The sequence below is a fragment of the Atheta coriaria genome, unplaced genomic scaffold, assembly GCF_025399875.1.
Source record: "Atheta coriaria isolate IRGN ID8LTWV9N9 unplaced genomic scaffold, Caltech_Dcor_3.1 hic_scaffold_6_pilon, whole genome shotgun sequence".
In the NCBI taxonomy this organism is placed as follows: domain Eukaryota; kingdom Metazoa; phylum Arthropoda; class Insecta; order Coleoptera; family Staphylinidae; genus Dalotia; species Dalotia coriaria.
The window spans coordinates 12,611,023-12,628,845 of NW_027045448.1; the positions used below are offsets into that span (position 1 = coordinate 12,611,023).

At 37.0% G+C, this 17,823-nt stretch overlaps 3 protein-coding genes across 3 annotated transcripts in view; all 3 read right to left on the minus strand.

Moving 5' to 3' along the window:
- alpha-Catr (alpha-catenin related) overlaps positions 1–5,832 on the minus strand; it is a 34,791-nt gene extending 28,959 nt beyond the window's left edge. The window contains 1 exon segment of the mRNA XM_065304678.1: positions 5,683–5,832. Within this exon segment, the coding sequence (XP_065160750.1) occupies positions 5,683–5,832 (150 nt within the window).
- A 345-nt stretch (positions 5,833–6,177) lies between these two features.
- Spt3 (Transcription initiation protein Spt3) lies at positions 6,178–7,167 on the minus strand. The gene has a single exon (XM_065304677.1). The coding sequence runs from the start codon at positions 7,087–7,089 to the stop codon at positions 6,178–6,180; it is 912 nt and encodes a 303-aa protein (XP_065160749.1). The 5' UTR covers positions 7,090–7,167.
- A 1,653-nt stretch (positions 7,168–8,820) lies between these two features.
- GatB (glutamyl-tRNA(Gln) amidotransferase subunit B, mitochondrial) lies at positions 8,821–12,309 on the minus strand. The gene is made up of 7 exons (XM_065305231.1): positions 12,170–12,309; positions 11,850–12,111; positions 11,478–11,793; positions 11,189–11,424; positions 10,956–11,135; positions 10,769–10,899; positions 8,821–10,556 (listed from the first exon to the last, which is right to left on the minus strand). Exons 1-7 carry the CDS (start codon positions 12,238–12,240, stop codon positions 10,214–10,216), a joined length of 1,539 nt encoding a protein of 512 aa, XP_065161303.1. The 5' UTR covers positions 12,241–12,309; the 3' UTR covers positions 8,821–10,213.
- Positions 12,310–17,823: the final 5,514 nt, after the last annotated feature.

The following is a 17,823-nucleotide window of genomic DNA, read 5'->3' on the forward strand; positions in this document are numbered from 1 at the left end:
GGAGTAAGTTTTAGTTTATTTACACGACGTGCGGGATTTCTACGCGGTGAAAAACTTGTTGCTTCGCACTTTGGTGCGGTTCCCTTGTTTCCGCCCGACACACATTTCTTAAAAGTTTTCTACTCGACCGCAAATCGGCCGACACGCATTGAACATCATTCCGGACGTTTTGCCAAGTCGCTGTCAAGCCGGCGCACACCCGAACAGATTTATTCGCATAAATATTTCGGTTGCACTCAGAGAGTTGACGTTGAGCTTGCTTTGATTTTCGATGAAGGTAAAACATTCGTTTGTTTCCCACCAAACAAAAAAAGACAATAAACTCCTGAAATTTTCAGGAATTTCAAAGTGCCATGGCAAGATGTTTGCATAACAATCGATTTTAATCAGAAACATTTCCAAGGCGCTAGGAAAGAGACAAAAATAAAACGCAATAAATGTAGAAAGGAAAAAAATGCTTCAACTTATGAACATTTCCTGAGCTCCTGTCGTACGCAACGAGTTTATATGTCAATATCACTGTTCCTCCTACTCGCCTTTCAATGCTTTATTGCCTCAATAAAACGATCCTAAAGATCCCTTACCTTTCGGGCTACACGCGCGCCCACTCACGATCATTCACATCGCCTCAGGTTACGCGTCAATTTTCCCCTTGTCTATCTAGTTTCTACTTTTCCTGCAAACGCGACAAACGACCGGTGCGCATCCCTGCGTCCATCGTTTGCTTTGATAACTTAGATAACTCCAACTTCGATAACTATGTGTAGCATGCGCGAAACTATTCCTTTGATGCTATTTCCAAAACTCTAAAATGCACAACCGTGCAAACACGCGACTGGAAAAGGCAAAAGGGATGAGCGAGCCGGCAAACGAAACTGTCTGAAAACTATTTCCACACTAGTTGTAAACCAACTTGTAATGTCGAGTTATTTCTATGAATATTGTGTAAATAACTAAATAATTAAATCAACAATGATTAAAATATCAATTTTCTTGTAATTGTAATTATTTCGCAACAATCACTCAGAAATCCGCGCTGTGTACACCTACACGCACTCTTTAATCAAATTAATTAGCTGTCTCTCCTTCCCCTGCAGGCTCACGTTCGATGCTTCAAATTACAATACACGCGCGCGCGCGCAGGATTCTATTCGCCATCCGTGCCAAACGGTTTTCCATCGTCCGCGTCAGGATGGCTACCGCACTCGTCGCTCGCGCGCTGAATATTTATGAAGGCGAAAACTCATTCGCCAAATGCCTGCCAGAATCGGCGAATGCTCCTAATAGCAGAACGATCCCAAGAATATTTAAATTTCTTAGAACCACCTCGGAAATATGATATTATAAAGTAATCACACTTTAACAAAACCAACAACATTACGCCGTAAATTATAGTGCAGATAGTTTACGATTTCACTTCGGCGTAGCGCAGACGACAATTTCAATTAATTAATGCCAGGAACACGGGGGCAAGCGTCGGCGTGTCGGTGACGACTTTTCCCAATTGCGACGTTTCTACAATTTGCACCATCGTTGTCGTGCCTTCCCGCTTTTCTATTTCCATTGTGACATCTCACGTGCGCGCCGGATATAATGAACTTTACACGTGTAACGCGTGTTGTCGTAACTCGTGTAAGTTAATTACGAGTGCGCTGCTCGCTTTTCCCGGCGCGCGCAAAACTCAAATTTGCCTAGAAATTTAATTAATGCTTGACTAGATTTGCATTATTTATTGCGCTCGAATAAAACGTGAATTATTTATTACCCTCATAACCTTTCATAGCTTAAGTGCACAAGAAACACTAATAAAACAAGTAACAAGTAACAAAAATTAAAATATTATACTTTATTCCTTTGAATAATATAAATAGCTTATTACTCTTTGCGTTTTTTTTTTACTTTTACCTTTACCTCAGCTACTCGGGTCGCCGCATTGGCATCGAAACAACAAACGACAAGAAGGTCCTTTATCTCGCACGCATTAGCAAACGTGAAGAGGTCCTTTGCAGTTTTGCACATATCGCCACGGTCGACTGAAGCAGCAGAGGGTAGAGCAAAGCCGACACGGGAAAACGACGCAAACACAACACGCTAACAATCTCCCAACTCGGTCAACGGTGTGTGCTGTTTGGCTTGCGCGCTACCGGCACTCACTTTGCGCGAAGCAAAGCATGTGCTTTACTTATTCCGGTGCTATCTACGCGCCCCGAGTGTGCACACTATCAACCCTCGAGCTGACAAAGTTAAAGCGACAGCACGCCAGGGATATTAAGCCGGCAATATTACTCCACGACGCCGCATCCAGCGAATTTTCATCTTTGATCGTTTGTAAAAAGTTTCCACACTCGATATGCAGTAAATATCTGAAGTTTATAACATTCTACAACTAAAAAATTCATTTTGAATTTTTATGTAACACTCGGTGAGTGAAATCGCGTCGCGTTTGAAGAAGAACGCACTGTGTCAACGCAGAGCTATAAATGTAACTAACGGAAGTGTGTTTGCCGTTTGCCGGAAGTTACACCTTATATTACATGCTCCTAAATAGACGGCGACGTGGTTGAAGCCAGGAATTTTTGTTTTTGTTTCTGAATCGCGCGCAAAGTTGACTTCTTCAACCGGGAACAAAGGAGTGACCTCAAAAACTGGAGCAACAATATTTATATTTTGTAAACAAGTTTTCTGCGTTTCAACTTTTCGCCACATTAAGTTTAATGCCTTTCTTGCTCAACTAGTGGCGTATGAGTTTAAAAGTTGGGCTTTACTTTTATTTTACCGAATGCAGTACAAGTCAAGGAAACGAAACTTTTTAGTGACATTAAATAACTTTTAAACTTAAAACTTGTACGATACATTTCTCTCTTGTATAGGATTTTTAAAGCGGCATTTTCTTTTCCTGGAAAATGAAGATTCGTAGTGGACGAGCGATCATAAAGTTCGTTTTGTTTTAAAAGTCGCCAACAGCCGTAACATGTGTTGCATCGTCGGGCAATAAATAGAGACGAGCGGAGGAATGGATTGCGAATGTGCACACCACGTGAAATCGAATCTAGTTGCAGAAGCATTAAAAAGTTATTTATGAACTCGAGCGCCATTGTTCAAGTTTGAGTGCAAACTGATTCGGATTTATCGTCCGCTTTTTACGAGCTTAATTTTCGTAGGAAAGAAATGAATTGGAATCGACATCAAAGCACCAAAAAATTTAAATTAGAATGTCTTGATGTATTAATGTTTTCATTTTAAATTTAGAAGAAAACACGTTTTATTCAGCTATAGTTTTCACGCTTTTCACGCCACACGTATCACATTCTATCGTATCATCACGACTGATGCTTACAACGTAATGTCATAGTCATCATTCCAGGACTCAGACGTCTAACGTTATGATGTTTATGTTACGGTTGGATAAAAGGATACCACGAAGTCGCGTCGCGTCGCGCTGGATACAATTTATTCAATGTGTGCCAACGTAAGTCGAAGCCACCGAGTGTATATTACATCAAACACATTCCGGTGATATGTAAAGAACGCACACCCTTGCCGTATACAATGTGCACACCATTCGATACGTAATGCTTTCATCTATTATGTGCAGAGCAAATAATCCCAGAGTGTTTTATTCAATCAGGGCGCATAATTGATTTTTATTCGCCGAGATTTACGAGTGTTCACATAAATTCTTACCAAGAACAAAAAAATTAGATCAAAGAAACTAGTTTCTTCGATAGAATTTTTATTCACGACTGCACTTTTTTCACCGAAATAAAAAGATTAAAGAAATTGCAATAAAGTATAGAAAATATAATCAGTCGTTGAAGTGCGCAGAGAAAATAAGAGATAATAGACGAAAACAAAAGTATGACATGAATAGCAACTAGAAACGAAACATCAAACGCATTGTTTTTCGTTTCGTAACAAGCGCGTTAGTTGTTCAGGTGAAAGAAAAGAAAAAAGCCGCCTCACAGACACTGCTGATTGTCTCTGTGTGTAAAAATCGCGCGTCGTAAATTCAAAGGGTAAAAGAAAAAACGCAACCCAGTATTCAATAAGACCATTAGGCTTATTTGAAGAATGCTGATCGTTGCAAAAATTGCCATAGTGAAGGTTGACTCACAAGGTCACCATGAACAATGAATACATGAAAATGCAATTGGATTAAACCTACAAAAACTAGTATTTTTGTAGTGCCTAAGCAATAAAATACGATTTCAAACATACATTCGCAATGTAAATTGTTTGCACGATTATCTCATAGTTCACAAAATCTGTAATTCACTATCATCGTTTTACGCTCGCGCACAGAACTCGCCACACATTTCAGCGCACGCCAGCAACTAAATAATTGATTGGTTGACGGGTCAAATGGAAGCGGTATCAGAGGGATGCACACACGGTAACCCATTGTACACACAAATACAAAACACACAAATGAGTACAGTACAGATTTAGTGGATTTAATGTTAAGTCCAAAACACGAACAACTAGCTGACAAACACAGCCACTGTGCACCCACAGGATTTATGTTACAATTTATTTAATATGTACAAAAGTTTATTCTCAAACCAACACACACACTGCAGTCGATGCCCTTTTTTCACTCCTCAGAATGGTCGTTTTGCTCCTGTTAGAAAACACGCTGTGGTTATTAATTATCTTCACCACTTCTCGTCATAGTTACAGCGCCTAGCGCACTAAAATCACAAGAACTACGTCGAAGACGGCGAGCAAGATAAAGCTAATTAATTGTATATAAGAAGAAGATGTGCGTAGAGAGTGGTTGCGTTTGCATGTTGCAGTTCGTTAGTCACGGCGAAGGAGTTCCGAATGAATAAGTACCTCTACGTGTTTAAAAACTGCGTGTCTGTTTGTGTGTGTTTTATGTACCTATGTGTGTTACAAAGTCTAAATATAACACAATATAACGCATTCCTCCAGTAATAACGTCGACGCCAATTATCGTCGTGTTTGTAGTTTAATTTCGTACGGTTTTGACTTGTTTTGTGTTAGTTGGTCGTTTTTGTTTTGATTGTGCGTGCACTAGAGATAAACAGGTGCTAAAAATACCAGAAAATAGAAGAAAAGAACCGCCACCAACTTACAAATTAGGTAAACATACCACTAGAGTAATAAGAATCAAAGTATTAAATCTAATTATCTCTACAAACAATAAATCAATAAATTATTAAGAGTTTTAAATAAAAATTCATTGATTTATCGTTTGTAAAGTCTATTATACACTGCCGTAGAAATATTACACCCTGTTTTATTATGCATGACACACCACACCCGAAAAATCGACTAAATTGTCAAGCACAATAAAACCCCGCTGAAACCAACACAATAAGTGCACTAATAAAGTGTGCAAGACGTAAACTACGCGTGCATCCCAAACCTCGACTTATGTATGCAATGTGCGCTAAAAGGTTTCGAAAACCTTTTCGCGTTCCACGGCGCCAAACGAAGCGTGCTGTGGCGGCGCGCAAAGAAAATACGTGAAAAACGTGATAAGCAAAAATAGCATGCAGATTATTAAATACTACGCGCACGTTTCAAGTGTTTATATACACACACAAAATGTGCGAGATCTATGCAGATGAAAGCGAAAACTTTTAATTACACTAAATACAACTAGTAGAAACTTCAAGTATGAATTAAATTACTAGAAGATGAAAATTCACTGACCTGTTTGACGAGTGGTAGAAGTGTCGCCTCGATACTCTTTGTCTTAATCTCAAGACATTCGAATTGCTGCGGTGGCTGCTGTTGTTGTTGCGCTTGAGGCTGGGTAAGATGTTGCGGTTGCTGGGGCTGCTGCGGCGCCTTCGCTGCCATTTTCCACACTGCTATCTACTCCTTCGCCGCATATAGCCGTCCCATTTCGCCGCCTTCGCGTGGCCCGTCAATAACGATAACCTATTTTCACTACTCGCGAAAGTCGTGTCGTCGGGACGCGCGTGTCTTCGTGTACCGGAACAGCTGATCACGAGGAAAATTCGTCGTGGAAAACGGTGCCAGTAGTGACCGCGCGCGGCACGCGAGGAAAATATTTTTAACCGCGCGCTCAAGAAAATCGTACTTACAGCGACATCTCGCGGAGTTCTTTTATAACAAGTTCAAGTCCATAAAGCGCACAATAAATTTATAACACATAGAGTTATTATTAAGTTTTTTAAAGTTTTAAACAACAATTATAGTTCTTGAGGAAGGCATTTTCTTACCTAATAAGCAAATACCAGCCTGAGGCATATACAACCTTCTCATAACTTCTTTTATTTCGTTGACGCTGATCGGTGCTTGGCCACTGTAAACTCTACTGTAGTCAGGATTCGGTCCGTTAAATTGTTCACCTTTAAACATATCAGCAGAATAATGTGTTCCTTGAAGATTTTCTAATGGATCTGCTTTTCTGTTGTGATCCAACCTCACTAATAATGCATAGTCAATTATAAGTGCAACTGTTTCATATGCATAATAAGAAAGAACATTGAGAGCATCATTGGTGAAATTAACAGTGTTGCCTGGATCAATCCACTGCTTCAATCTCTCAAAATTCCTGATCTGTGACATGGATTTCTGCATAAATGAAGAGCATCTTGCCTTGTAGAACTTCATATATGCTTCTTCACCTAATGCAAGTGACATTCTGTCTGCCCTGACCATTCTTTCATATTTCACTTCATCATACTCAGAAAGATCAGTCAATTCACCGGTTTCATCAATATATTCTATAAATTCAATGAGTTTATTGTGTTTCGGTGGTGCTTGTACTGGCACTGGCTGCGCAAAGTTGCTATGCACATGTTTCTGCATTTGACTATACAGATACTTAAGAAACCGTCGCATTTTATACTTGTCTTTACGCATTAGAAATACGAGTTCCTCACCAGATAGTGTTTTCTTATCTTCTGGCGGTGCTTCAGGGTCACTGCAGATGGTTTGCACTTTAATTGCCTCCTCAACAATGAGACGCATTTGATTTAATGTTATGTTTTCCACCAAACTAACTGTATCAGGGTTGGGGATGTGAGAATCGCCGAAACCGAACATCATATTAGAGATTTGATTATAATAACTCACTGGAGCACTCATTTTGCAAGTTGAAACTTGTTTGTAGATCCTGTTGTCGTGATGTGAAGACACTGATAAAGAGGCAAAAGTTATCGTAACCTCGCAATCTGAAACAAACAATGTTGTGAGTTACAGCGCCTTTAGCGGATTTTTGCATAACTATATTCGAAATATCTTGGAGAAATTCGTTTGTTTATTGATTTTTAACTAATTAATACGTTGTAGATGATATCTTGAACGTAAATTAAGTGTATTGTGTTTGATTTGATTCAAATCAAGGTTGGAGGAGACGTTACCTTGCAAATATTAAGAGTATTTTCAAATGTAGTCCAACGACTTGCACCTTGAACTAAAAATTTCGCGTCAATCACACGGGGTGATTAAACGATTACGCCGAGCACACACACAATACACCAAATCAAAGAGTATCGTATGCAATTTCCGTTTCAACGTCACTTATATCCGTTTAAATAAAATTTTTAAACAAAACGGCTATTTTAATAAAACTAAAAAACACAATTTTCCTTTGTTTTCAAGAGATTTTAATGTTGTGACAAGTACGCGCCTAGTACATATAAAAAGTAGGTAACTAGGGTAATCAAGTCACGAGCTTTGAAAGCTCCCGAAAGTCGCGATAAGTGATAATAAAGCAAGCGATGCGTGCGTGCGCTTAAAGAAATTGTCAGCGCGCTCGCTATGCGTCTCGCTTCGCCTTTCTGAAACTTTTCCGTGTGCGTCGCGTGCAAACGAAACGTACTTGTGTACTCGATGTACTCGACGACGACGTGCGTGTGAACACCGAGTATAAATTCAGTTCGCGCGAAGAATCGAACTTCAGAGGGTGACCGAACACCGAGCGCAACTAACGCGCACCACTATCGAGTAGTTTTTACACCAAATCAAAAACAATCAAACACCGTGAACAGAAACAAATTTTTATTGAGTCGTCAATATCTGAGAATGAAATATTGGCAGTTGTTTGCACTTTGCGTCGTCGTTTTGTGCATTTGGAGCATAGAAGACGTCGAGAGTCATCCAATCAGTTCAGAAAGCGTAAGTATTTTATTTTTATAATTTTTATATTTTATATTTATGCCAGGCATAATTATTTCCCATAAAATTGATTTATTTTAATGTATATATATAAATATTATGCTGCAGTTTCACTGCATAGGTACTGAAAAGTTGACTTTTATTCCAAGTTTATGTTTTGTTCCATTTAATAAACGCATAACTTTTTATTGCTGATTGAGATTGTGTAACACATTGCAGTCTCGTAAAGTTTATCATACAACAGTTAAAACTAGTTTAATCTGCAGTATTTCTTTAATAAGAAATATTGATTAATGTATTTATTACATTGATTAGGATCGAATCTAATATTTCACACGGAAATACTGCGTTAAACATCATTGAATGGAAAGCATAATACCATGGAAGCGGCAGTTGTTGAACAACAACAAACTAAATTATGCAAACTGACGGAATTAGATTTATCAGTTCGAAATAGATCGTTAACGCCGCGGCGCAGAGCGGCACCGGTTGGCGGCGGCGGCGACGTTTCCATGACGTGTGATAAGAGCACGCGGCGGTGGCGTGCACGCCGCAGGAGTAAAAATCCATAAAACAACACACAATGCGACACGAAATTACGAAATAATTTATAAAACCGCCGCGGTGGGCGGCAACCGCAATGTGTCGTCCTCCATCACACAATAAACAGGAATAAAATTAGTAAAACAATCACCGGAATGAATATGCAGGTCATTTTAATTCCATTCAATTACAAATTGTCATAATTCGAGCTATTTTTTGTTTATTTAAGGCGATTATCAAAATATCTTTCGACCATGACTTGTATTCACCAAAATTTACGTTATCCTTGATTGCACACTCACCAAAATTGCCGAAAACCAATTTAGACTGACTCAGTCTGGTTGTGTGCAGTTTTTTCAGCTACCAAAAATAAGTCTCATCATGTAAATTGATGACTATAATATCCGCATTGCGATTTTATGCGCTTATCGTGAATCGGCCTGTTTGGTTAATAACTCCGCAGCGAATTTCGTATGTTTACGCCTGCAAGGAACAAAGTCAACCACAACAACCAACTTCACTCGTTGGTCTTCGAGCGTTCCGGCTAAAACAGGCTGAAACAAGCTGAAAGTTTAATGTTCGTGTCATGCGGGTGTACATCGACGATCAGCCTGACACGCCATGAGGACCTACAACATGCGGAACACAAACAAATTAATTAACTGAATCTAAGACGTTGTTTACTATTAGATTACGCCAGCATGAAATAGAAGTAATGCGGAATAATGTTTTTGAATAACTTTACTTCAACTTGCATGGTTGACAAGTTGTAGAAGCGAATAAAGCTAATTTGCAGCACGATTGTGAATGATGTGCGAGTTCCAATTATCTTGTTTTGCTCTTTGCTCCGTGTGTTGTTACTCCGTGCGGCTGTTGCATCTTGCGTGAGTGCGTATGAAACGAATGTTATTAGCGCTGGGTGCAACAAACCAACCAGCTGAATGCGACGCGCAGAAGGCGTCGATTGCACTCGATTATATCAAATTTAATTATTTTTATAGCGCTTGTGGAACGCAGCCAATCGGGATGCAAGTCGTGTGTGGAGAGTTCCGCCGATTGTCGTAATAAATTTGTCGTTAACCCAAATCCGAACAAGACAAACGCTATTTCAACTATTTTACTCGATTAGATTAGTGATATTTATCTAGTCATCTAAATATAAATAAAAACTAATTTTATTCTTTTTTGTTTTCAGCCTTATAATGCAATGATCCAAGTGCCTTCATGGCACTGTCTGCGATACTTCAGAACGCTGGTGCGCAAATGTCGCATTTTCAAGCCTGGCATTCGTCGCTCCTAGATGCAGACGTGATAAAATCAACTAAATACATCCATACATCTGTGAGAACCAAAATCAAAACCTACTGAAATTAGTAAATGATGACAAAATGATCAAAATTGAACAAAATTGATAAGACTGGAAGTAATTCTAACAATTTCTTTATAAAATCATAACTATTTATGTCATATGCTATCATTTAACTTTAGTGAATCAAAACTAAGTTAATCTTGTATTTATTATTTGCGAAATAAATGTATATTGCTAATTTTATTTGTGTAACAATGCTTTTAAAGCTTCCTCAACTTTGGCCATGTTCACACGATGCTGTGTTTTGGTGGAAATAATTCCCATAATTGCTTTGAATACTTTCGTCTTCCCCTTTTTATACTGTTCCATCATTTTTGGATTTTCATTTAAGACTTGCTCACAAAGCGTTTTAATTTTTGTGTCGTCGTTTAGTTGTTCCCAGCCTTTTTCTTCGATTATTTTTTTCACAGGCACATTATTGCCTAACAGTTGTTCATGCAGTAGTAACTTTCCTGTGGTTCGATTTATCGTTCCATCGTCGATCAGTGTTGCTAAGTCACCAATTACATTACCATTTATTTTCCTATATAAAAAAAGTAGTTATTTATTGGTTTACGTGAATGTAAAGTATGAAAAAAGCAACTTTATCCCCTAACTACCAGTTACAACCAGTTGTATTGTTTTGTTTACTGTTACCACAGCAACAAATCTCAATTATTTTTATAAATGATAAATATATTGAACTGTTGTCAGGGATTAAAGATTGTGATTGAAAAGTTAAATTTAAATACTTACAAGTCATCAAGTTCAATTTTTTCCTTGTTAACGAGCGTCAACAAGTCATTAATTAACAGATTTGTGATTAATTTGTAGTTCTTGCTTGTTTTCACAGAGTTTTCAAATAGTTGTAATAAATTTGATTCATTCTAGAACAAAATAATTGTTTTTAATTGTATAAGTTGTTATTTCTAAATAATCTTACAACTAATATGATGGCATGTTCAAGTGACAAACTAAAATCTTCTCTGAGTCTGCACCGTGTTTGTTCTGGCAATTCAGGTAATGATTCCTTTAATTTATTTACATCGACGCTTCCTCTGCCGTGCGGCCCAATTGATAAATGTAAAGGTGGCAAATTTGGTTCTGGCATATATCTGTAATCCTAAGTCATCTCATAGATTTAAAAATAATTAAATTATGTTTATAATTAAATACTTGTTCAACTTCTTTGTCTCTCATGGCAACTGTTGTCCGACTAAGAGCGTCCCATGCGCGTGTTTCATTCGTAATACGCCCGCCAGATTCCAAAACTTTAATTTGGCGTGCGATTTCGTGCTTAATTGCACCTGCAACGCCTCGAACTGACGCAATATTTTTAATTTCAGTGCGTGTACCGAATGGTTCACCAGGTTTGTTTACAGACACATTTGCATCAACTCTAAGTGCACCCTCTATAAATATTAAATTAATTTGATAATGTTTATTAATATTTAAGTGGTATTACCTTCCATTTTGCAAGAACATGTTGATATTCTTTGTAATATATTAATTAATTCTTTAATTAAAGATGCAGCTTCCTCACCATCATGTAAATCAGGCTCAAACACAATTTCCATCAATGGTGCACCAGCTCTGTTTAAATCTACTAGACTTCTGTCGGTTTCATGCAAACTTTTACCACTGTCCTGCTCCAATTGTACTTGTTTTATGTTGGTTTTGATTCTATATGATTGTTTATGTACCCCAGGTGTAAAAACCTCAAATTCTAGAAATCCTGCATTTGCTAGTGGGGATCTTTGTTGAGTTATTTGATAACCTGCCTATAAACAACCTTATGAGGACATTGTTAAAACATAAATAAAATATGATGACTTACAGGCATATCTGCATAGAAATAATGCTTGCGATCAAACATTGAAACTGCATTGATGTTGCAGTTAAGTGCAAGTGCTGTAAGTACACCAGCTTCAACACATCTTTTGTTTAACACTGGTAAAGTACCAGGTATTGAACCATCAAATAAAGAAACATTAGTATTTACAGGACTAGAAAAGGAGTTTTCTGATCCTGAGAACAGTTTGCTCTGGGATGTGATTTGAGCATGAACTTCAAGACCAACCACACTTTGCCATTTTCCTCTATAAATATAAATTGATATGTTAAATATGATCATATATTATAGATAGTATAACTCACGTTTCAACTTTTGTGGAGTAATTTAGTTTGAGAAAGTGTTTTGTTCGATTTAAACAACTTATTTTAAACATTTTTATTATCGGAAACAAAGTTTTATAACCTAGAGCTAAATCAAAACATTGATTCGTGAGTCTTCGTTGAATGTCGCCAGCAATCGTGAAATAGAAATTTTAGTTAGGGTAGAATTTGAATTGTTAGTGAATGTATCAACCAGTTGGTGGCGCTAGTGTTACTGAATCTTCATTTATATCCAAGAACAAAATAATAAGCGCTCGAAATCACAGCAAGCAATACTTCAACATAAACAAACATAATTTGATGATTCAATTAGGGTGCACGACAGTTCACTGCAGACAATTCACCACAACAAACAACTCATGTTTCTAGCTAACCGTTCCGCGGAAATAAATAAATATGAAAGAATATTTCACTGATTTATATGTATTTAATCTCGAAACATGTAAATGAATCACAATTTTTGTACGATTTTTAACATGTCTCACTTCTAGGACATCGTCAAAAATGTTTGTTGGAAAATATCAATAAACCTATCAATAATTCTATAAATCAAGCCACGATGGCGTTAGAATGCACATACTAGCATTAAATTCTAAACGCACTTATCTGCCAGTTGTTTGTAGGTAGTAGTGAGTGTACATTGCCTTAAAAGAAAACGTGCGTGCCCGTGTGAGAGCGCGCGAATTGGTGCGGCCGGTTTTGTTTTTATGTTATCTTTATTTGTTTACGTCCATGAAACGGTCTGCTATCGGAACTCATGCTGCACGAAACATGTATTGTCTTGCAGTGTCTTGCATTCGTGCAGTTGCGAATGACTTATCGCCGTCGGTGAAACATACCTGAGACGAGTAGAAGTTTCGAGTATTTGATGTGGTCAGTTATTCTTTGTATTGTTTCGCGAGTTGCCATGTTCCAATAGCGATTAGTTCTGTAAATTGAGTTATATTCGAACACGAATCAACGAAATGTAATAATAACAAATGTGTTGTGTTACTGATGATTTATCGTGTGTTCATTGTGAGAAAACGTGAAATTGTTCTCCGTCGGCTGCTGGATTCAAGGATTACAAAGGCTATGCGCGGAGATGTTACCTTGTAAGTAATACATATCATTGACTACTTGATATGTAGTATCGTAGTTTCGTGCAAAATGTTGTACATAGTATTATTTTGTTATAGTATTTGCCGTAGCTGCGTGTAAAAAACGAATAAAGTGTGAAGTAAGCTTTGACCAATATGTTTGTGTATATGTGAGCCTTAGAAGTTATTGATACAAAATATACTACATAAAATTTTACTTCAATTTATTAAGGTAATGAAATCACTTATATAATTATTTATTTCTATTTTACAATTTCTAGTGTCACAATTATAACACTGTAACACTGAAATAAAAATAAATCTTTATTGACTTATAAACGTGTTTTATAAAATGTAAAGTACGCTTTACAAACCACGGGTGTGTTAACTAAGCCTTGACTGGTTGTCACATTTATACACTATCCATATATACAACTATCTATATATATAAAATTTGCGTGTCACAGTGTTTGTTTCCATACTCCTCCGAAACGGCTTTACCGATTTTTATCAAATTTTATATGCGTATTCAGTAGGTCTGAGAATCGGCTAACATCTATTTTTCATACCCCTAAGTGATAAGGGTTGTTCACCCTTAACTTTTTTTAAAATTTTTGGACAAATTCTTTTGTTTTTATTTCTTTTATAATGTGGAATTAAAAAATACATACAACCCTAAATTTTTAGCTTCTTATCACCAACCCCTATTTCTTTATAGCCATTTTCGTAATTTAATCATTTTTCATCCCGCTCAAAGAAAATTTTTATATGCGTATTCAGTTGGTCTGAGAATCGGTAACTTCATATCTCTAAGTGATAAGGGTTGTTCACCCTTAATTTTTTTTAAATTTTGGTCGAATTTTTTTGTTTTTATTTTTTTAATGTGGCATTAAAATATACATACAACCCTAAATTTTTGGTTTCTTATCACCAACCCCTATTTTTGATAATAAGTAAGTTACTTTTTGTCTACACTAAAATTTATCTAGAAACTTGAAATAATTTATATGGCAAAACAACGTTTGCCCGGTTAACTAGTAATACATAAAATCTAAATATATAAAATTTTACTTTTGTTTTTATTAAGTTAATGTAATAACTTATATGTTTTTAATTTATATTTAACGTTGTACTACAAATGTATCACTATGGCACTGAAGTAGAAATAAGTAGTATTTTAGTATTCTATACACATTTAAAGTGTGAAGTAACCTCTACCAATATGTTTGTGTATATGTGAGCCTTAGACGTTGTACATACAAAATATAATACTACCTGAAAAACACCCCCAAACTGCAACAATATTTCGCACATTTTTAGTGTTTTGCGATTAAAATTGTCGTATCATAAAGATAGAATTATTCTTTAAAATACTACGAGTACTTCCATCAATCCCCTTAATCTACTAGAATTCATATTTAAAATATTGGAATTGATTGTATCTTCACTACGTGTTTATAAAAATGTGCAAGTCTACACAGTCTTATCACGTTATATTGCATCGCGTGCATTGGCCTTGTGCCGTCGCTGTGATGCTTGCGTTTGATAACTGTTCAGTCGAGTTTGATGATTCGGATATCTCGCGCTGCGCCAAGTGTCTTGTGATATTAACTGTGAATTGTTTTATAAACGACTAACCATTTCTTGCGTTTCGTTGTAATAAATACAGATTGTGTTGTGGTACTAATTCATTGCGCACATATTCTTTTACAAATCGCAAACAGCGATCGAATTTTAGTACAACGATAATTTGTTATTTGAATTAACTTGGAAAGGTATCGAGCAATTACCAGTAATGCCCAGATATAAATCACATCGTGTGAAGTAATTTAAGTCATTATCTCATTTTTGTTTCAGCACGTGAACTACCTAAGCCGGGCTTCATATAGTGGTAGGTAAGTAAATAATAAAATGCCTATTTTTTAAATGAAAGTTTACGCATGTACCCACTGCATTGAATTATTCCAATTATCAACTTATCTTACATGTTGCCGGGATATACCTATTTGTTTAGCATGTGAACATTTTGATTCCAAATTCTAGAATCCCAACAACAACATAAACATCGCGCGGTACATCACACCGACGTGTGTTTCACTTATACATTCAAACTTGTTTATGTTTATTTTACATTTTGACCAGGTTTCTATTTAAAATTAGGACAATCATTCAGACATTTCACACAATTAAATTTTTAAGTTAGTTTCTACTTAGTACCCGTGACAATCGTTTATGTAATTATTATAAACGTACATGCTAAAAGTATACTTGCATAAGCCTTCATGAAATTCGGCTGTGATTCCGAAATTGAAGTTATTTTGTGGTTGTCCTTCTTGGGTATTTTAATTTCTTTTCTTTTTATAACACCCTGTGTTATAGTTTTTCTTGACACTGCAATGTGTTTGTTATTTTGCGGTTTTTCTTCTAGCACTAATCATTTTCTGTTATATTGTTGTTATTTTCTTTTTACAACACCCGGTATATTAGTTTCTCTATATATCAAGGGGAAAATTTTGTGCTTCGTACGTGTATAATGCGTTTTAATAAAGACATGTTAAAAGCGACTCGAAATATTTGTATTGCGAACCCTAATACAGACGGGTTCTGTCGAATGTTCTGCACTACCACACTGGTATTATCGGTGTTTACAAACCAACAAGTTTTTCTTATCTCTTGCAATTTTTGTGCGATCGCCACGCGGTTGGCTTGCGTACGCTGATAGTCTTATTTTTGTCGTTTGGTGATCTGCACGCACATTGCCTTTATAATCAATCTTTAATTCGTTAATTTTTCTTCGCGTTATTACGTAATATTTCTAATTGCTCTGTTTGACTGTGCGCGAGTGATGTACGGTGTTCGTTAAACATGAATTGAACGAGTTCATACGCAGTGGTAAAGCGTGAGTGATGTTCCGTCGGCCGTCGGATTCTCTTTTAGTATTATACATACGCGTTTATCATCGTTCCTACAGTGTGCATAATTAAGGTCCTTACAACTTATTGGATATCACGAATGAGAAAAAGTAATTTTACATCTAGGTATGTTCTTCCATTTTTTCAACCATATGAAATACAAATTCGTAATAGATTCTACATGTTTTTACTTTAACCGTGTGGTCTTTAATACACAAATCATTTTTGTCTTTGTTTTAATACTAGCCGTTGATTAGCATTACTTATTCGAGACATTCTTCCGTTTTTCTTTGATGTACGAATTACAGTTTAAGATTGTCGCGTGCCGTCGGCTGCGTTCTCGGTGCTTGCTTGGAGTTGTTTTACATGATTTACAATAAAGTTCGGCTTCGTGCTTTAATGCTGTAATAACCAACCCATCACTTATTTTGGAAATTTGTTTGTTATTATTTACTTCATAGATTTTTTCTTTATCGCTTAGGAGTATATTTTTTTTCAAATTTTACCCACGATTTCAGAGCTTTTACACCCCGAATATAAAATATTTTCTTGTTTTATCTTTTAGAGAATTTTCCAAACTTTCATGATCTTTGATCGGCAAGTTGCTAGCGTTATCAGTTAAAAAAATATTCGGTACCGATTATCCTAAAAAAAACGTGATGCAGCACATCCCTTTGCCCACTTTTTCTTATGTAGGTATTATTTTTTTTATCGCCCAGATTTTCAATTTAACTGGCCTAGCTAATAGAGAATGGGAGTTGTCACTTCTACCGCTACCTTCGTACGGTGCCTTGAACGGAAGTCACTTCTACCGCAACCCTCGTACGGTGCCCTGAATGGGAGTCACTTCTACCGCTACCTTCGTACGGTGCCCTGAACACGAGTCACTTCTACCGCTACCTTCGTACGGTGCCCTGAACACGAGTCATTTCTACCGCAACCTTCGTACGGTGCCCTGAATGGGAGTCACTTCTACCGCTACCTTCGTACGGTGCCCTGAATAGGTGTCACTTCTACCGCTTCCTTTGTACGGTGTCCTGAATGGGAGTCACTTCTACCGCTACCTTCGTAGAAGCTAAAAGTACTACGAGCAAAGCTTTTTCGTGTTTGTCCCAGATTTTTCATCAGATTATCTCCGTAACTGCCTTTTCATATTGACTGCATTCAATTCTGGATTTAGGATATATTATTTATATCAATAAGAGAGTACGTTCGCAATATACAATCTTTTCACTGCATTGGACTGCATCCACAACATGAATTGTTCATAGTTCTCACTCTTGATCCTTATAGGTGTTTGTGCATAAACAACTTTTTGTTATCGCGTTGCGGCGCGTCCGGCTCGCTCAGCAGTGTTTGTTCTATTTCTTACTTAGTCGATCGTGCGGTGCCGCGTGGTAAAGACGCGTTTACTTGATCGGCGGTTTTTGTGGCGACTAATCGCGTTTCTTGTAATTTTTAAGGTACTTGAATTAAAATCAGTCAGCAAAGATAAGATTTAGAAGTAGTGCGGGGCATAGTTACTGAGGCATCGCGCGTGGAACCCAGAATTGCGTGGTTTTACAAGATACGCACGTGTTTGCCGTCGGCCGGCGGATATCTCCCGTCGGTTAAGTATTTCTAGTGGTTTTGTTTTGTGTATTCA